General features: G+C 45.7%; 1 protein-coding gene across 3 annotated transcripts in view; it reads left to right on the top strand.

The window, feature by feature from the left end:
• The window catches only part of LOC124114087 (neuroendocrine convertase 1-like), a 63839-nt gene extending 54303 nt beyond the window's left edge, over positions 1–9536 (top strand). Inside the window, exons 12-16 of one of the 3 annotated variants that reach the window (XM_046474629.2) lie at positions 826–992; positions 2541–2674; positions 3462–3596; positions 4631–4651; positions 9335–9536. In XM_046474629.2, the coding sequence (XP_046330585.2) occupies positions 826–992; positions 2541–2674; positions 3462–3596; positions 4631–4651; positions 9335–9424 (547 nt within the window). In that variant the 3' untranslated portion in view covers positions 9425–9536. Of the gene's footprint in view, positions 1–825; positions 993–2540; positions 2675–3461; positions 3597–4630; positions 4652–5547; positions 5585–9334 lie in introns of all 3 variants that reach the window. The other 2 variants (XM_046474631.2, XM_046474630.2) reach the window with 2 other exon arrangements.
• The last annotated feature ends 12381 nt before the right edge of the window (positions 9537–21917 follow it).

Raw genomic sequence — 21917 nt, 5'->3', positions numbered from 1 at the left:
TATACAGTATGATTGAACACATGAAACTGTGTCTTGGGTATATTTTTAGATGCAAGACATATGTAAAATCAAAAATTGTTTCTGAGGGATTCTTTGACGAAGAACTTGAAATCATACGCGCATTCTGATTGGTTTGTCGTATTTTCCCACATAGCATTCATCGATAGGGGGACGAGTCTTCTTGCAGGTTACGGAAAGGGGCGAGTGGTGACGAATGGTTGCCACATTAAAGTGGGAAGGAATATCTGGCATGCCATACAGCTTATAAACTTACTGCCACTTTTGCCTAATTATTGTAGGTATCTTCCTATCTCGTATTAACCTCTTGGGACGTTTTACTTATTCCCAGTAATACCTCATTCCGGGTATGAGGTTTTCCGTTTTCCGTGAGAGATCTGATGAGTTGAGAAGAAAGCGATATTTGTACTTTGTGTTTCAAACATCCAATTTTCTAAAATCGAAGAAAGAAATAACAGTTTGCATTATGGATGACCGGAACCGAACCTGCAACTTCACATATCGTGTTTAGTTTTGCAACCCGCAGTGATCCCACTGAGCCACCGGGGCAGGTGATGAAAAGTAGTTCAATTTTACTTTTCATGACTTCGTTGCCTGCTGCACGTGGTCTTTCTCTCGCACACCTTTACACCCCGACACACTGTATTGTTTCACATGTCAGTTCTATTGTCCATGTGTATGACATGCTCTGTATGTCCACGGGTATGTTGTGTTCTGTATGCCCACGCGTACGTGTTTAATGTGTTATGTATGCCGGTCAAGCGTTCACGTGGATGGTGTATAATTGTACGATCCTCTTTGTTGCAGGACACTGGATGCGGTGGACGGGGGTAAGATGCTGGAGATTGAGATCTTCACTTCCGGGTGTGAGGGTGAAGACAATGAAATCAACTTCCTTGAGCACGTGATTCTCACCCTAAATGCCGACTACACCCGGAGGGGCGACCTCTCCCTCTACCTCGTCTCTCCAAAAGGTGCGTGTCGGAAGCATTACGGGGGTTGGTGGAGCAAGTTGGAACGGGCGTTGGATTGGATAAGTGAATAACGGATGTTGTTTGGAGCGAGTGAATAACGGGCGTTGATTTGAGTAATTGAATAACTTGCTTTGATTGGAGCAAGTGAATAACGGGCGTTGATTGGAGTAATTGAATAACTTGCTTTGATTGGAGCAAGTGAATAACGGGCGTTGATTGGAGTAATTGAATAACAGGCTTTGATTGGAGCAAGTGAATAACTGGCGTTGATTGACCGAGTGAATTACGGGCGTTGATTGGAGTAATTGCATAACAGGCGTTGATTGGAGCAATTGCATAACAGGCACTGCTGGGAGTAACTGAATAACAGGCGTTGATTTGGAGTACCTGAATAACTGGGGTTGATTGACCAAGTGAATAACGGGCGTTGATTTGAGTAATTGAATAACTTGCTTTGATTGGAGCAAGTGAATAACGGGCGTTGATTGGAGTAATTGAATAACTTGCTTTGATTGGAGCAAGTGAATAACGGGCGTTGATTGGAGTAAGTGAATAACTTGCTTTGATTGGAGCAAGTGAATAACTGGCGTTGATTGACCGAGTGAATAACGGGCGTTGATTGGAGTAATTGCATAACTGGCGTTGATTGGAGCAATTGCATAACAGGCACTGATTGGAGTTACTGAATAACAGGCGTTGATTTGGAGTAACTGAATAACTGGGGTTGATTGACCAAGTGAATAACGGGCGTTGATTGGAGTAATTGAATATCTGGCTTTGATTGGAGCAAGTGAACAACGGGCGTTGATTGGAGTAATTGAATAACTGGCTTTGATTGGAGCAAGTGAATAACTGGCGTTGATTGGAGTAATTGAAGAACAGGCGTTGATTGGAGCAATTGAATAATTGGCGTTGATTGGAGTAATTGGATAACAGGCTTTGATTGGAGTTATTGAATAACAGGTTTTGATTCGAGCAATTGCATAACAGGCGTTGATTGGAGCAAGTGAATAACAGGCGTTGATTGGAGAAATTGAATCACAGGCGTTGATTGGAGTAACTGAAGAACAGGCGTTGATTTGGAGTAACTGAATAACGGACGTTGATTGGAGTAATTGAATAACATGCTTTGATTGGAGCAATTGCAAAACTGGCGTTGATTGGAGCAAGTAAATAACGGGCGTTGATTGGAGTAATTGAATAACAGGCTTTGATTGGAGCAAGTAAATAACGGGCGTTGATTGGAGTAATTGAAAAACGGGGATTGTATAGTTATTGTTAACGACTAGTGAAAGGGGAAACGGGCGTTGCAAGGAGGAAGGGGGTATCACGATGGCAATAAAGGGATGACACGTGTTGCAGGCAACACTTGGAAAACAAACGGTAGGAAGAAAGGGCAATGAGGGGAGGAAGGTGTTGATGGGTGTTGATAGCAACACGGAGAAAGCTAGTGTTGCTGGTTTTAAGGATGGTAAACGAGAGATTTAGTAGAGGATAATCCGATATGAACATTTATCCGATTTGAACAAAACTGTGCGTTGTTTCCAGGTACGACGACGATGTTGCTGTCCCGGCGTACTTACGACACCTCCTCCAGCGGCTACAAACACTGGCCCCTCATGTCCGTGCATACGTGGGGGGAGGCGCCCAGGGGCAAGTGGAGGCTCATCTTCGAGGATACGGTACCATCTCCATGACTTAGATACTAGTATTTCACGGAATCGGGTGGTCATGCTCGCTGGCTTGGATGATGCATGTCATCGTATCCTAATTGCGTAGATCGAAGCTCATGATGTCAATCACTGGATTGTCTGGTCCAGACTCGATTATTTTACAGACCGCCGTCATATAGCTAGAATATTGCTGAGTGCGGCGTTAATCAACAAACAAACAACATGCCTAGTTCTATGCCTAGTTCACAACAGCGATACACATCTCAGTTACAATAAGCGAGCTATAGCCCTTTTGTGCATTCTTCACTGCAGTGGAGTTTATGGATTGATGATGACTGCATTCAATCAGTTAATATAAGTGTGTGAAGATATTCAGGTATGCAAGCTGAAAAGGCTACATTGTGCAATAACAATGTGATACAGCTGGGTTCCTTATTATATCACGCGTAGTTATCCCCAAGCCAATCAAATTTAATTGGGCTATGGTGATTTGCTTTGATGGAAATACTCAGCTTATCTGGAGCTCTGACTTGAGTAAAGGAATGCCAACGAATTGAAAGAGAACGATTAAATTATGAGGCCAAGGATGTGTTCAGTTATCTAAGGGCAAACTTTCATAAAATCTCAAATACTGTACCCTGTTAATGGAACCATTTAACCAACTATTAACCGGCTTCAACGTTTTGGACACGCTAATTACCGGTACCGATCAAGCTCTTCACAGGGCCGGGCTAGTCGTGTCTTATTTGTCTTTATAGATGCTTGATGTAATTTCTATGCGTTTCTATGGTTACAGTCAGGGAACGACAACTCCGGCTCAGTGACTGACATTTCTCTGACCATGTATGGTACGAAAGCCCAGCCAGCGCACATGCGCAATGGACATCGGAAATACAACCCTGATTATAATCAGGTGAAAAATGAGAAAAAGGTACGTTAAAATACATTAGAAGGTTTGAGTGAAGTGAGAGACGTGTTTTGTATTACACTTATCTCGACTCAGTAGTCGCTGAATCATCGTTAAACTGTTAGTTCTGTATCATAGACAGCGACATAGGGTGGAGGGATGCAGGGGGCTCATATGTCGTCTTATCCGACTTTGTGAGTAAGTGAGTGTGGTTTTACGCCGCTTTAATAACTATTACAGCAATATCACGGCGGGGGACACCAGACATGGGCTTCTCTCATTATACCCATGTGGGGAATCGAACCCGGGTCTTCGGCGTGACGAGCGAACACGTTAACCACTAGGCTAACCCATCGCCCCTATTCGACTTTGTGATAAACTGGGTAAAATACTGATAAACTCAAAAGAGCTCCGCCTGGCTGCATATAAAGTCTTACCTCGCATTTCGTGTCATTATAATGTTAATGTGATGTGCATACTTTTAGAGCGAGCGAGTGAGTATGATTTGATACCGCTTTGAACAGTATTCCAGTTATATCACGGCATATCAGCTTAATCTGGGAGAGAAATCCACAGTGATGTTTGTCTCAGACGTTGACCACATTGGTGAACCCCACGAGGGCAGGTGTGTTGCTGAGAAACCTAGAAACATAATTGGGGCGAACCGGGATTCGAATCCGCAATCTTAGTTTTCTAGCGTGCCCAAGGGACGCAACTCCGCACAGAGAATAGATGCGCCTGAAACGACTGGACCACCGAGACCCTATCATTTCAGAAGTGATGTTGGGTTCAAAATGGATAGCTGTTGATTATTCTAAAACATGACTTCCATTACAGCAATACTTAATGATACACTTTAACAACATGACGTTATCTGTCATAGGAAACGTTATTACAAATACAGGGATATCTGTTGTTTAGTGTTTGCATGTGTCTGTCGGGAAAGAAGACGACAGATAAGAAATCACGCCATTATTCTTTCATTTGGGTTTATGTGTGTACATAGTATTAACGTTGTGTATTATCGTCATGTATTAACGTCATGTTAACGTCACCAGAGAATGGACGAGAGGATGAGCGTAAGTGTCCAGCACAGCAACACAGCATGAGTCGATAACATTCCTACCCTGTACCTAGAACACTAATCTCTGTAGCAAAACCTATGGAATGTGCATACTGTTTTTTTCATATTTAAGATTTATTTTTTGGACAGATTTACATATGGGTGTAGGTGGCACTTTCTCACGTCAGCACGATTTGGGGTAGGGAGACCCTCTCTCATGACCTCTCCATTTTAGGTAGAAGATATAGAGGTGCTTTCTCATTAGCCCATGCTATGGGCATGGGGATGACACTCTCTCATGATCGCGCGATTTCTTTCAGGACCCTTTTTTTTTGGGGGGGGGGGGGGGGGGGGGGGGGGGTACAGGAGGCATTATCTTGTGAGTGAGCATGGTTTTACGCCGCTTTTAGCAATATTCCAGCAATATCACCACGGCGGGAAACACCAGAAATTGGCTTCACACATTGTACCCATGTAGGGTGGAACGCTGTAACCACTAGGCTACCCGACCGCCCCCATCATATTGTGATGTGTCGAGAGACGGACCCGGTGAAGGTCTGGATTAGATGTGGTATTCAGGAACTCATGCTTCTCGTTGGAGGCGACTAACCGGATCGGGTTCATCAGACTCGCTGACTTGGTTAATGCATGTCATCGTATCCCAATTGTGTAGATCGATGCTCATAATGTCAATCATTGGATTGCCTGGTCCAGACACGAGTATTTACAGACCGCCGTCATATAGCTGGAATATTGCTGAGTCCGACGTTAAACAACAAACAAACGAATAAGATTTGGGGACGCTGTCTCCTGACCTCGCGAACTTTAGATGCTGTATCCTCCTTTCACGACCCCATATGTTGTGGGTGTGGGATCATTGATGGATTGTCATTGGAATTATGCTTTTTTCAGAATCATTAAGAAGATGGAACCAACTAATTACTTAGCGGTGAATGTTTGTATTTCGCCCTTGATGGGTTGTGGTTGTTGTACGGTTGTCACTGTGGGAGGAGATTGACAATCGGTTGTCACTGTGGGAGGAGATTGACAATCGGTTGTCATTGTGGGAGGTGATTGACAATCGGTTGTCATTGTGAGAGGTGACTGACAATCGGTTGTCACTGTGGAAGGAGATTGACAATCGGTTGTCATTGTGGGAGGAGATTGACAATCGGTTGTCATTGTGGGAGGAGATTGACAATCGGTTGTCACTGTGGGAGGAGATTGTCAGTTGGTTGTCATTGTGGGAGAGTTTGACAATCGGATGTCATTGTGAGAGGAGATTGACAGTTGGTTGTCATTATGGGAGAAGATTGACAGTTGGTTGTAATTATGCGGGGTCTGTCTTTTAGGCTGTATTTAAAAGGAACAATGAGTAAAGATGTCGGTTTAGTTGCTTGAGTATGTTTTCTTTATGCACGTGCACGTCCTAACGCACAGCAGATATGCTCATGTGAGAGACGCACGTGCTTGCAGGTAGCCTGAAACACACTCATCGGAAAATTAGGGACTGGCCATTTTATTGAAAAAAAACCCCCATGAAACTGGAAAAATAAGACTGAAGAATAAAAATACATATGGACAAATATGTGTTGTGAAATAAAATTCAAGTGTTCGACTCCTTCTTTCGTCGAAAACAAAATTTGTTTGAAAGTCGTGACCGACAAAATATCCTGTCTCTAACAAACAGCCCGAATATCACATGGTCCGTCCCTGATTCCTGTTAGGGATGTACATCTCTTGGCACGAATCTTTCCAGGTACAGTCTTAAACATAAGTATATCAAAGAAATTAGGACACGCTAGTACACAGCTCAACACCGACCTTTGTCACGTAGGCAATCGTTATTGATTTATTTATGGACCTATTTAGTCCAGAGTCCCGACAATCCGGGCGACTACTGCAAGGGAAGTGACTATGTACTCGAGACGCGATAAGACGTGTGTTCATCTGAACTATGTTTTATGATAATGTCTGCATTGGGGTAGGGGGTGGGGTGTCACTGAATTCATGGACAAATAAGCACAGTTTCAGAACTAACACCCTCGTCCAGAGTGATCTCCTGCATCGACCGTGTGTACCAGTGGATAGTCTGCGGTAAAGCTGATAGTATCTAAAAACATTATTCCATAAAAGGCTCTATTTTGACGACGCTCCAAATAGATTATATTCAGGGGCTATTTAAATGAATAAATCAAGGCGGAAATGGATCGCACAATATGGATTTGAGACAGGGTTTACATATAATGTTTTTGTCAATAGAAGAATTTCTCAGGTCGGTGTTAGCTTAGAGTTGGCATGTCCTACTTATCATTTTCTCCGTAGTGTAGGGTGGATGTTTCAACTGTAGTTGCCTAGGAGTGACCACTCGTGGAGATATAGCTTGACCCACCATATCCAGACTGAGTTTGTTGACCTACGCCACTCTCCATGACACTGATTGGCAGTGCAGGGCTCACATCACATCTAGTACGATATAACAAAATCTCAACCGTTCAGAAACGTAAAGTGTCGTTCTTTAATGAGCTGTTCAAGCTATTACCTTATACGAGTGGTCTGGCATGTAGTTGCTATAATATTTATATTGGGTGATAAAAAGAATCTTTCCCTCGTGTCTTTTGGTAACAAATAATCATCACATGTCGAAAACGGTCGTATGCATTTCATGCTTGGACTATCAGAGGCTACGCGGGCAACCTATGCTAGTCGTTAGAGGTGACAAGTGGATCGGGTGGTCAGACTCGCTGACTTGATTGCGTGTCATCGTACCCCGAAGGCGTGGTCGTTGCTTACAATATCGATCACTGGATTGTCTGGTTCAGAATCAATTATAGCTGAAATATTGCTGAGTGCGGCCTTAAGTACCGAATACAAGCATGTTTGAAACCGGATGTTTAGCCTAATTGAACCATCGACAGAGTGCTTATTGTATTCGATCACCATCTCCTTCGCCCGAAAGCTGTCAATGGCACTGTGCTCACCGACGCGTCTGAAACGTTGCTCACAGATGATCCCTGGACTCCTAGGTGTAAACTCCCAGGGGCTCGGAGGATGACGAGGGCTCAACTCTAAGGACATGTAATGTCCATTTAGTTGGTTTTCTCGCATGCCTGAACTCAACATCGCACTCTTCACTTTGGTCACGTCATAGATACAGGGTCGATTGCTTCCTCGTACCTTTTCACGCAAACCTTTTACGCATGACTTTTATTTCTTATTTACCACCAAGCAGATTTTATGTGCTTATATGGCAAGCCGTTTTCACATTTATTACGGAATTACTGATACCTTCAATTGTTTTACAGATATTGGTATTCAATTTAAATATATCAATAATTTTTTTTAAGATATCAAAAAATAATTAAAGATATTTTGATATCATTTCTGATCTCCAAAATACAGTTGCTGATATCTTAAAATGTTACAGTGATAGCAACCAAATATTTCGTGATATCTCTAAATGTACTTAAGATATCATTAAACCATTACAATCCTACTGTACGTAATCATAATAGAAGTAAATTCAAGATATCTTAACTTCAATTCAAGATATCTTGAAATAACTTATACACATCCCCAAATGCATTACATATATCATTATTCGTTTTAGATATATTTAAGTCAGTTTGATATATCTTTAAATCAATTCAAGATTTCATTAATTCTGACCGTTACTGATATCGAAAATCAAATGAAAGATATCATTAATAATTTTGAAGTTATCTTTATATCAATTGTTGATATCTGTAATATAATTTAAGTTACATGAAGGAACGGCAAAAGAATTATTCCGGTCCCCAAAGGTGTTGGAAATGATTTACAAATATCTTCAAATACTTCCGGTCTGGCTAAATGTCCGTAAATTCTTCCGGTTCCAAAATGGCGGCAAACCATGCCCAACTTGTGCAGGAACTAGTCTCAAAAGCACGCCAAGCAATTCGTGAAGGAATTGAGGGGATGGCCTATGACAGCAGTGATCAATTTGAAACATGGCCTCTGTAGTGAGAAGAATATTTCCCGCCATGGTTAGAAACATTACCCCCCCTACTTAACAGACGGAAGTATTTGAAGATAAATAAGCGGATGTCTTCAATAATGGCAACAATTGAAGATATCAGTAATCAATTGATATCTGTATGTAGTTTCAAGATATCAGGAATTGAATTTCTGATATCATAACAAAACATAACTTTTTGACAGCTTAAAATCATATTTTGATATCACTAATCGAATTTGAGATATCAGCAATTCTTTAAAAGATATCAGTAATAAGCTTCATCATATCCTTAAATTATTTCGTGATATCTTAAATTTTATTGCAGATATCTACAATTATCTGCATTTAAGATATCTTCAATTCACAATATCTTCAATTCAGCTCAAGATATCTTTAAAACAATTGAAGATATCAGTATTTCCGTAATAAATGTGAAAACGGCTTGCCATATGTATACTTCAATGTTATTATAATTATGATTAATGTACATTATAGTGTACATGTTCACTTTGGTCTCTAGATGCGACACGTCCCACACAGATTTGACTAATGTGTGCCGCACTCGTCTTAAAAATCGCGGCTCTTGCTTGTATGTGCAAGGCCTGCGACGTGTTTTAGTTTTCCACTTATGTAACACTAATGTGCTCTTATTGGACCAACTGTTTCAACATGATGCTCATATTTTGTTCATTAACATTTCAGGATGACCAAGCCCATGATTCGGAGTCTGACAGCACCTTGGCAGAGTCTCTACTTCAGCTGAAGCTCAAACTCCTGTCGAAGATGTTGTGAGGCAGCGACGGTGGAAACATCACGGAATAAACGTCATTACGTCATCGTTTCTAACGTTTGTTTCTTGTTGTTAACACAGGACTTCGTTGTTCAATAAAGTTGTTACCACACATGTTATTGTAAAGGAGTCCATTCATTGACTATGAATTGCGTCTTTTAGAATCCATATATATGCAACGAGAAATAGAAAAGTTTGTGGCCTACATAGAACCTCGTACAGAATACAAATTATTCAACATACTTGAACACTTGGTTCAGAGATGTTGAAATTTTATTATCCCCGCGCAAAACCTCTCTCCATCTAAGCTCCCCCTGCCAAGACGGGGCGATAAAATTTCCGTTACTGGTGCAATCTCTTCCCTGCAGTTGCTATTTGTGTTTAGGGAGGAGATAAAAGTCAGGGGTGCAAGGTCAGGGGAGTACGGGGCAGGGGGAGTAATTCAAGCCACGATATGCAGCTGCAGACACTGCCACTCTTGACGTGTACACATGCGCCTTGTCAGTTTGCCGTCATATAGCTGGAATATTGCTGAGTGCGGCGTTAAACAACCAACCAACCAACCAACCAACCAACCATAAAGCAGAAGGACATCGGCGAAGCTTCTCTCATCTGACGTTGCCCTAAGTCATAGTAGTACCCATTGATAGTCTGGCCTCGTTGCAGATGACTAGGCAATCGTGATTACCTCCTTACAGACCCAGAAAACCGAAGCCACAACTTGCCAACTGACGCCATCCACTGGCACTTCTTGGCTTGTGGTGAGGCCAGATGTGTCCACGGTTTGCTCTCGAAGTAATGGACCCAGGTCTCTTCCTGGGTGACAAACCGTCAGACATCTATCCGAATGTGAACTGGTCGGAAGGTCTCTGGAAATGTAGGATCAGGTCCGACCCGGTATCAGCATTTTGGGTACTCATCATGCGGACAATTGATCATGTGGAGTGTGTCAGTGAAGATGGACTGTACAGAACCCAATAATGGCCGCGATGTGCTGAATTGTAAAATGTCAGCCATAACTTAACGGCGGACAGATTTCAGACACGCCATCGTTAATTTGGACGACCAAACCAAAGGTAATCTTCTGTGCTACCATTGCCTCGTTCCAATCATGCCCAAACGTACTGTTTATATCTCTATATATTTTAATTGGTGATATCCCCTTCTATAGGTACCTCATCACAGCTCGTGTCTGTTTTCTCGAACTCTTCAGTGTCTATCAAATTCTCTAGTTCACTTTTCGAAAAATTTCAGACTGATTACATGTTAAATAAAGAAGGTATAATTGGTAATTTACAGTACACACAAAACGCAATTGATCACGGTGGTGATGTATACGTCCCCTAAGCTCTTACATATCCACACATCTCCCTACACACCGTTAACTCACATCGTCGCGATATTATTAGTTATGGTGTCTTTAGTTGCCATATACGATGTCATATCAGGTTAGCAGAAAATATTGCAAACCTAATATGACACCGAATGCGGCAACTTAAGGCACCATATGGAATTTATTATGCCGAAAAGTTCAGACTATCTGGTATCCATATCGCACGTCATGTCAAAATGAAAACTTACAACCGTTGACATTAAGGGTCAAAGGGAGACTACTCTTCAAACATGACAACCGATATTATTGACAGGACTAGTTCACGTTTTCTATAATCTTCATCAATAAAGTCACGAACGTGATCTAAAAAAAGGTGAATGTCTTTGCACATCAGAATTAATGCTATAAAAACACAAAACAGTGTCGAATAACGAATTACTGTAGCAGAATTTTTATGTGAAATATGTGAAGTGGGTGTTGGAAAATCCAAGATGGCTGTCACTGACGGTACACGGTCTCTAATTAGCTCAGTCACAATCATCTTGGATTTTTACTGACGGTTTAGTGGGGTCAGTAGTTCTGCTCTCTGATTGGTCAACCTCACTATGAGGCATAATAAATAAAATATTACTATTGTATTTTTTCTTTGAAAAACAAGGGCGTGATCTACGTTACCAGCAGAAAACATTTAACATGGGTCGAAGGAGTAAAGTGTCTTGGCAGCAACTGAAAGGTCTACAAGTCATATTTGTGATGCTATATTTATTTTAAATAAAACTTTATCTGACAATGTGGTCATGTAAATCCAGACTACGAATGTGTCCTATGGGTCAGTGACCACTATCACCTGTAAGACGTGTCCTATGAGTCAGTGGCCACTATCACCTGTAAGGCGTGTTCTATGAGTCATTGGCCACTATCACCTTTAAGGTGTGTCCTACGAGTAAATGGCCACTATTACTTGAGGGTGTCCCGTGAGTCAGAGGCCACTATCACCTGTAAGGCGTGTCCTATGAGTCAGTTGCAGCTATCACTTGAGGGTGACCTATGAGTCAGTGGCAGCTATCACTTGAGGGTGTCCTATGAGTCAGTGGCCACTATCACCTGTAAGGCGTGCCCTATGAGTCAGTGGCAACTGTCACCTTTAAGGCGTGTCCTGTGAGTCAGTGGCCACTATCACTTGAGGGTGTCCTATGAGTCAGTGGCCACTATCATCTGTTAGGTGGCGTGTCCTATGAGTCAGTGGCCACTATCATCTGTAAGGTGGCGTGTCCTATGAGTCAGTGGCCACTATTACTTGAGGGTGTCCCGTGAGTCAGTGGCCACTATCATCTGTTTGGTGGCGTGTCCTATGAGTCAGTGGCCACTATCATCTGTAAGGTGGCGTGTCTATGAGTCAGTGGCCACTATTACTTGAGGGTGTCCCTATGAGTCAGAGGCCACTATCACCTGTAAGGCGTGTCCTATGAGTCAGTGGCAGCTATCACTTGAGGGTGACCTATGAGTCAGTGGCAGCTATCACTTGAGGGGTGTCCTATGAGTCAGTGGCCACTATCACCTGTAAGGCGTGCCCTATGAGTCAGTGGCAACTGTCACCTTTAAGGCGTGTCCTGTGAGTCAGTGGCCACTATCACTTGAGGGTGTCCTATGAGTCAGTGGCCACTATCATCTGTTTGGTGGCGTGTCCTATGAGTCAGTGGCCACTATCATCTGTAAGGTGGCGTGTCCTATGAGTCAGTGGCCACTATTACTTGAGGGTGTCCCGTGAGTCAGTGGCCACTATCACTTGAGGGTGTCCTATGAGTCAGTGGCCACTATCATCTGTAAGGTGGCGTGTCCTATGAGTCAGTGGCCACTATCATCTGTAAGGTGGCGTGTCCTGTGAGTCAGTGGCCACTATCACTTGAGGGTGTCCTGTGAGTCAGTGGCCACTATCATCTGTAAGGTTGCGTGTCATATGAGTCAGTGGCCACTATTACTTGAGGGTGTCCCGTGAGTCAGTGGCCACTATCATCTGTAAGGTGGCGTGTCCTATGAGTCAGTGGCCACTATCACCTGTAAGGCGTGTCCTATGAGTCAGTGGCAACTATCACTTGAGGGGTGTCCTATGAGTCAGTGGCCACTATCACCTGTAAGGCGTGCCCTATGAGTCAGTGGCCACTATCATCTGTAAGGTGGCGTGTCCTGTGAGTCAGTGGCCACTATCACTTGAGGGTGTCCTATGAGTCAGTGGCCACTATCACTTGAGGGTGTCCTATGAGTCAGTGGCCACTATCACCTGTAAGGTGGCGTGTCATATGAGTCAGTGGCAACTATCACTTGAGGGTGTCCAGTGAGTCAGTGGCCACTATCACTTGAGGGTGTCCTATGAGTCAGTGGCCACTATCATCTGTAAGGTGGCGTGTCCTATGAGTCAGTGGCCACTATCATCTGTAAGGTGGCGTGTCCTGTGAGTCAGTGGCCACTATTACTTGAGGGGTGTCCTATGAGTCAGTGGCCACTATCATCTGTAAGGTGGTGTGTCCTATGAGTCAGTGGCCACTATTACTTGAGGGTGTCCCGTGAGTCAGTGGCCACTATCACCTGTAAGGCGTGCCCTATGAGTCAGTGGCCACTATCACTTGAGGGTGACCTATGAGTCAGTGGCAGCTATCACTTGAGGGTGACCTATGAGTCAGTGGCAGCTATCACTTGAGGGTGTCCTATGAGTCAGTGGCAACTGTCACCTGTAAGGCATGCCATATGAGTCAGTGGCAACTGTCACCTTTAAGGCGTGTCCTGTGAGTCAGTGGCCACTATCACTTGAGGGTGTCCTATGTGTCAGTGGCCACTATCATCTGTAAGGTGGCGTGTCCTATGAGTCAGTGGCCACTATCATCTGTAAGGTGTCGTGTCCTGTGAGTCAGTGGCCACTATCACTTGAGGGTGTCCTGTGAGTCAGTGGCAACTATCATCTGTAAGGTGGCGTGTCATATGAGTCAGTGGCCACTATCACTTGAGGGTGTCCTATGAGTCAGTGGCCACTATCACCTGTAAGGCGTGCCCTAAAAGTCAGTGGCAACTGTCACCTGTAAGGCGTGTCCTATGAGTCAGTGGCTACTATCACTTGAGGGTGTCCAATGAGTCAGTGGCCACTATCACCTGTAAGGCGTGTCCTATGAGTCAGTGGCTACTATCTCTTGAGGGTGTCCTATGAGTCAGTGGCCACTATCACCTGTAAAGCGTGTCCCATGAGTCAGTGGCTACTATCACTTGAGGGTGTCCTAAAAGTCAGTGGCAACTGTCACCTGTAAGGCGTGTCCTGTGAGTCAGTGGCCACTATCACTTGAGGGTGTCCCGTGAGTCAGTGGCAACTATCACTTGAGGGGTTTCCTGTGAGTCAGTGGCCACTATCACCTGTAAGGTGGAGTGTCATATGAGTCAGTGGCAACTATTACCTGAGGGTGTCCCGTGAGTCAGTGGCCGCTATCACTTGAGGGTGTCCTGTGAGTCAGTGGCCACTATCACTTGAGGGTGTCCTATGAGTCAGTGGCCACTATCATCTGTAAGGTGGCGTGTCCTATGAGTCAGTGGCAACTATCACTTGAGGGTGACCTATGAGTCAGTGGCAGCTATCACTTCAGGGTGTCCTATGAGTCAGTGGCAACTGTCACCTGTAAGGCGTGCCATATGAGTCAGTGGCAACTGTCACCTTTAAGGCGTGTCCTGTTAGTCAGTGGCCACTATCACTTGAGGGTGTCCAATGTGTCAGTGGCCACTATCATCTGTAAGGTGGCGTGTCCTACGAGTCAGTGGCCACTATCACCTGTGAGGTGGCGTGTCATATGAGTCAGTGGCAACTATCACTTGAGGGTGTCCTGTGAGTCAGTGGCCACTATTACTTGAGGGTGTCCTATGAGTCAGTGGCCACTATTACTTGAGGGTGTCCTATGAGTCAGTGGTCACTATCATCTGTAAGGCGTGCCCTATGAGTCAGTGGCAACTATCACTTGAGGGTGACCTATGAGTCAGTGGCCACTATAACTTGAGGGTTACCTATGAGTCAGTGGCAACTATCACATGAGGGTGTCCTATGAGTCAGTGGCAGCTATCACTTGAGGGTGTCCTATGAGTCAGTGGCAACTGTCACCTGTAAGGCGTGTCCTATGAGTCAGTGGCAACTGTCACCTTTAAGGCGTGTCCTGTGAGTCAGTGGCCACTATCACTTGAGGGTGTCCCGTGAGTGAATGGCCACTATCACTTGAGGGGTTTCCTATGAGTCAGTGGCCAGTATCATCTGTTAGTTGGCGTGTCCTATGAGTCAGTGGCCACTATCATCTGTAAGGTGGCGTGTCCTGTGAGTCAGTGGCCACTATCACTTGAGGGTGACCTATGAGTCAGTGGCCACTATCACTTGAGGGTGTCATATGAGTCAGTGGCCACTATCACCTGTAAGGTGGCGTGTCATATGAGTCAGTGGCAACTATCACTTGAGGGTGTCCTGTGAGTCAGTGGCCACTATTACTTGAGGGTGTCCCGTGAGTCAGTGGCCACTATCACTTGAGGGTGTCCTATGAGTCAGTGGCCACTATTACTTGAGGGTGTCCTATGAGTCAGTGGCCACTATCATCTGTAAGGTGTCGTGTCCTGTGAGTCAGTGGCCACTGTCATCTGTCAGGTGTCGTGTCCTGTGAGTCAGTGGCCACTATCACTTGAGGGTGTCCTATGATTCAATGGCCACTATCATCTGTAAGGTGGCGTGTCATATGAGTCAGTGGCAACTATCACTTGAGGGGTGTCCTATGAGTCAGTGGCTACTATCACCTGTAAGGCGGCGTGTCCTATGAATCAGTGGCCACTATTACCTATAAGGCGTGTCCTATGAATCAGTGGTCACTATTACCTGTAAGGCGTGTCCTATGAGTCAGTGGCTACTATCACCTGTAAGGCGGCGTGTCCTATGAATCAGTGGCAACTGTCACCTTTAAGGCGTGTCCTGCGAGTCAGTGGCCACTATCACTTGAGGGTGTCCTATGAGTCAGTGGCCACTATCATCTGTAAGGTGGCGTGTCCTATGAGTAAGTGGCCACTATCACTTGAGGGTGTCCTATGAGTCAGTGACTACTATCATCTGTAGGGCGTGTCCTATGGGTCAGTGGCAACTATTACCTATAAGGCGTTTTCTATGAGTCAGTGGCCACTATCACCTGTAAGGCGTGTTTTATGAATCAGTGGCCTATATCACCTGTAAGGCGTGTCCTATGAGTCAGTGGCAACTATCATCTGTAGGACGGCGTGTCCTAGGAGTCAGTGGCCACTATCACCTGTAAGGCGTGTCCTATGAGTAAAGTGCAACTATCATCTGTAAGGCGTGTTTTAGGAGTCAGTGGCCACTATTACCTGTAAGGCGTGTCCTATGAGTCAGTGGCAACTATCATCTGTAAGACGGCGTGTCCTAGGAGTCAGTGGCCACTATCACCTGTAAGGCGTGTCCTATGAGTCAAGTGCAACTATCATCTGTAAGGCGTGTTTTATGAATCAGTGGCCACTATCACCTGTAAGGCGTGTTCTATGGGTCAGTGGCCAATATCACCTGAAAGACGTGTCATATGAGTCAGTGGCAACTATCATCTGTAAGGCGGCGTGCCCTATGAGTCAGTGGCCACTATCACCTGTAAGGCGTTCCCTACGAGTCAGTGGCAACTGTCACCTTTAAGGCGTGTCCTGTGAGTCAGTGGCCACTATCACTTGAGGGTGTCCCGTGAGTCAGTGGCCACTATTACCTGTAAGGCGTGTCCTAAGAGTCAGTGGCCACTATCACCTGTAAGGCGTGTCCTAAGAGTCAGTGGCAATTATCACCTGTAAGGCGTGACCTATGAATCAGTGGCCACTATCACCTGTAAGGCGTGTTCTATGAGTCAGTGGCTACTATCACTTGAGGGTGTCCTATGAGTCAGTGGCCACTATCACCTGTAAGGCGTTCCCTATGAGTCAGTGGCAACTGCCACCTTTAAGGCGTGTCCTGTGAGTTAGTGGCCACTATCACTTGAGGGTGTCCCGTGAGTCAGTGGCCACTATTACCTGTAAGGCGTGTTCTATGAGTCAGTGGCCACTATCATATGTAAGGTGGCGTGTCCTATGAGTCAGTGGCAACTATCACTTGAGGGGTTTCCTATGAGTCAGTGGCCACTTTCATCTGTAAGGTGGCGTGTCCTGTGAGTCAGTGGCCACTATCACTTGAGGGTGTCCTATGAGTCAGTGGCCACTATTACTTGAGGGTGTCCCGTGAGTCAATGGCCACTATCACCTGTAAGGCGTGCCCTATGAGTCAGTGGCAACTATCACTTGAGATTGACCTATGAGTCAGTGGCAACTATCACTTGAGGTTGTCCTATGAGTCAGTGGCAGCTATCACTTGAGGGTGTCCTATGAGTCAGTGGCAACTGTCACCTGTAAGGCGTGCCATATGAGTCAGTGGCAACTGTCACCTTAAAGGCGTGTCCTGTGAGTCAGTGGCCACTATCACTTGAGGGTGTCCTGTGAGTCAGTGGCCACTTTCACTTGAGGGTGTCCTGTGAGTCAGTGTTCACTATCATATGTAAGGTGGCGTGTCCTATGAGTCAGTGGCCACTATCATCTGTAAGGTGTCGTGTCCTGTGAGTCATTGGCCACAATCACTTGAGGGTGTCCTATGAGTCAATGGCCACTATCATCTGTAAGGTGGCGTGTCATATGAGTCAGTGGCAACTATCACTTGAGGGGTGTCCTATGAGTCAGTGGCTACTATCACCTGTAAGGCGGCGTGTCCTATGAATCAGTGGCCACTATTACCTGTAAGGCGTGTCCTATGAATCAGTGTCCACTATTACCTGTAAGGCGTGTCCTATGAGTCAGTGGCCACTATCATCTGTAAGGTGGCGTGTCCTATGAGTAAGTGGCCACTATCACTTGAGGGTGTCCTATGAGTCAGTGACTACTATCATCTGTAGGGCGTGTCCTATGGGTCAGTGGCAACTATTACCTATAAGGCGTTTTCTATGAGTCAGTGGCCACTATCACCTGTAAGGCGTGTTTTATGAATCAGTGGCCTATATCACCTGTAAGGCGTGTCCTATGAGTCAGTGGCAACTATCATCTGTAAGACGGCGTGTCCTAGGAGTCAGTGGCCACTATCACCTGTAAGGCGTGTCCTATGAGTCAAGTGCAACTATCATCTGTAAGGCGTGTTTTATGAATCAGTGGCCACTATCACCTGTAAGGCGTGTTCTATGGGTCAGTGGCCAATATCACCTGAAAGACGTGTCATATGAGTCAGTGGCAACTATCATCTGTAAGGCGGCGTGCCCTATGAGTCAGTGGCCACTATCACCTGTAAGGCGTTCCCTACGAGTCAGTGGCAACTGTCACCTTTAAGGCGTGTCCTGTGAGTCAGTGGCCACTATCACTTGAGGGTGTCCCGTGAGTCAGTGGCCACTATTACCTGTAAGGCGTGTCCTAAGAGTCAGTGGCCACTATCACCTGTAAGGCGTGTCCTAAGAGTCAGTGGCAATTATCACCTGTAAGGCGTGACCTATGAATCAGTGGCCACTATCACCTGTAAGGCGTGTTCTATGAGTCAGTGGCTACTATCATCTGTAAGGTGGCGTGTCCTATGAGTAAGTGGCCACTATCACTTGAGGGTGTCCTATGAGTCAGTGACTACTATCATCTGTAGGGCGTGTCCTATGGGTCAGTGGCAACTATTACCTATAAGGCGTTTTCTATGAGTCAGTGGCCACTATCACCTGTAAGGCGTGTTTTATGAATCAGTGGCCTATATCACCTGTAAGGCGTGTCCTATGAGTCAGTGGCAACTATCATCTGTAGGACGGCGTGTCCTAGGAGTCAGTGGCCACTATCACCTGTAAGGCGTGTCCTATGAGTAAAGTGCAACTATCATCTGTAAGGCGTGTTTTAGGAGTCAGTGGCCACTATTACCTGTAAGGCGTGTCCTATGAGTCAGTGGCAACTATCATCTGTAAGACGGCGTGTCCTAGGAGTCAGTGGCAACTATCACCTGTAAGGCGTGTCCTATGAGTCAAGTGCAACTATCATCTGTAAGGCGTGTTTTATGAATCAGTGGCCACTATCACCTGTAAGGCGTGTTCTATGGGTCAGTGGCCAATATCACCTGAAAGACGTGTCATATGAGTCAGTGGCAACTATCATCTGTAAGGCGGCGTGCCCTATGAGTCAGTGGCCACTATCACCTGTAAGGCGTTCCCTACGAGTCAGTGGCAACTGTCACCTTTAAGGCGTGTCCTGTGAGTCAGTGGCCACTATCACTTGAGGGTGTCCCGTGAGTCAGTGGCCACTATTACCTGTAAGGCGTGTCCTAAGAGTCAGTGGCCACTATCACCTGTAAGGCGTGTCCTAAGAGTCAGTGGCAATTATCACCTGTAAGGCGTGACCTATGAATCAGTGGCCACTATCACCTGTAAGGCGTGTTCTATGAGTCAGTGGCTACTATCACTTGAGGGTGTCCTATGAGTCAGTGGCCACTATCACCTGTAAGGCGTTCCCTATGAGTCAGTGGCAACTGTCACCTTTAAGGCGTGTCCTGTGAGTTAGTGGCCACTATCACTTGAGGGTGTCCCGTGAGTCAGTGGCCACTATTACCTGTAAGGCGTGTTCTATGAGTCAGTGGCCACTATCATATGTAAGGTGGCGTGTCCTATGAGTCAGTGGCAACTATCACTTGAGGGGTTTCCTATGAGTCAGTGGCCACTTTCATCTGTAAGGTGGCGTGTCCTGTGAGTCAGTGGCCACTATCACTTGAGGGTGTCCTATGAGTCAGTGGCCACTATTACTTGAGGGTGTCCCGTGAGTCAATGGCCACTATCACCTGTAAGGCGTGCCCTATGAGTCAGTGGCAACTATCACTTGAGATTGACCTATGAGTCAGTGGCAACTATCACTTGAGGTTGTCCTATGAGTCAGTGGCAGCTATCACTTGAGGGTGTCCTATGAGTCAGTGGCAACTGTCACCTGTAAGGCGTGCCATATGAGTCAGTGGCAACTGTCACCTTAAAGGCGTGTCCTGTGAGTCAGTGGCCACTATCACTTGAGGGTGTCCTGTGAGTCAGTGGCCACTTTCACTTGAGGGTGTCCTGTGAGTCAGTGTTCACTATCATATGTAAGGTGGCGTGTCCTATGAGTCAGTGGCCACTATCATCTGTAAGGTGTCGTGTCCTGTGAGTCATTGGCCACAATCACTTGAGGGTGTCCTATGAGTCAATGGCCACTATCATCTGTAAGGTGGCGTGTCATATGAGTCAGTGGCAACTATCACTTGAGGGGTGTCCTATGAGTCAGTGGCTACTATCACCTGTAAGGCGGCGTGTCCTATGAATCAGTGTCCACTATTACCTGTAAGGCGTGTCCTATGAGTCAGTGGCCACTATCATCTGTAAGGTGGCGTGTCCTATGAGTCAGTGGAAACTATCACTTGAGGGGTGTCCTATGAGTCAGTGGCTACTATCACCTGTAAGGCGGCGTGTCCTATGAATCATTGGCAACTGTCACCTTTTAGGCGTCTCCTGCGAGTCAGTGGCCACTATCACTTGAGGGTGTCCTATGAGTCAGTGGCCACTATCATCTGTAAGGTGGCGTGTCCTATGAATCATTGGCAACTGTCACCTTTAAGGCGTGTCCTGCGAGTCAGTGGCCACTATCACTTGAGGGTGTCCTAAGAGTCAGTAGCAATTATCACCTGTAAGGCGACGTGTCCTATGAATCAGTGGCCACTATCACCTGTAAGACGGCGTGTCCTGTGAATCAGTGGCCACTATCACCTGTAAGGCGTGTCCTAAGAGTCAGTGACCACTATCACCTGTAAGGCGACGTGTCCTCAGAGTCAGTGGCCACTATTATACGTAAGACGTGTCCTATGAGTCAGTGACCACTATCACCTGTAAGACGTGTCCTAAGAGTCAGTGACCACTATCACCTGTAAGGCGTTTCCTAAGAGTCAGTGACCACTATCACCTGTAAGGCGTGTCCTAAGAGTCAGTGACCACAATCACCTGTAAGGCGTGTCCTATGAGTCAGTGGCCACTATCACCTGTAAGACGGCGTGTCCTGTGAATCAGTGGCCACTATCACCTGTAAGGCGTGTCCTAAGAGTGAGTAGCAATTATCACCTGTAAGGCGACGTGTCCTAAGAGTCAGTGGCCACTATTATACGTAAGACGTGTCCTATGAGTCAGTGACCACTATCACCTGTAAGACGTGTCCTAAGAGTCAGTGACCACTATCACCTGTAAGGCGTTTCCTAAGAGTCAGTGACCACTATCACCTGTAAGGCGTGTCCTAAGAGTCAGTAGCAATTATCACCTGTAAGGCGACGTGTCCTAAGAGTCAGTGGCCACTATTATACGTAAGACGTGTCCTATGAGTCAGTGACCACTATCACCTGTAAGACGTGTCCTAAGAGTCAGTGACCACTATCACCTGTAAGGCGTTTCCTAAGAGTCAGTGACCACTATCACCTGTAAGGCGTGTCCTAACAGTCAGTGACCACTATCACCTGCAAGGCGTGTCCTATGAGTCAGTGGCCACTATCACCTGTAAGACGGCGTGTCCTGTGAATCAGTGGCCACTATCACCTGTAAGGCGTGTCCTAAGAGTCAGTAGCAATTATCACCTGTAAGGCGACGTGTCCTAAGAGTCAGTGGCCACTATTATACGTAGGACGTGCCCTATGAGTCAGTGACCACTATCACCTGTAAGACGTGTCCTAAGAGTCAGTGACCACTATCACCTGTAAGGCGTTTCCTAAGAGTCAGTGACCACTATCACCTGTAAGGCGTGTCCTAAGAGTCAGTAGCAATTATCACCTGTAAGGCGACGTGTCCTAAGAGTCAGTGGCCACTATTATACGTAAGACGTGTCCTATGAGTCAGTGACCACTATCACCTGTAAGACGTGTCCTATGAGTCAGTGACCACTATCACCTTTAAGACGTGTCCTAAGAGTCAGTGACCACTATCACCTGTAAGGCGTGTCCTATGAGTCAGTGACCACTATCACCTGTAAGGCGTGTCCTAAGAGTCAGTGACCACTATCACCTGTAAGGCGTGTCCTATGAGTCAGTGACCACTATCACCTGTAAGGCGTGTCCTAAGAGTCAGTGGCCACTATTA

This window comes from Haliotis rufescens, unplaced genomic scaffold (genome assembly GCF_023055435.1).
Source record: "Haliotis rufescens isolate VD_foot unplaced genomic scaffold, xgHalRufe1.0.p SCAF_1, whole genome shotgun sequence".
Classification (NCBI taxonomy): Eukaryota; Metazoa; Mollusca; class Gastropoda; order Lepetellida; family Haliotidae; genus Haliotis; species Haliotis rufescens.
This window is presented reverse-complemented; position numbering and strand designations above follow the sequence as displayed.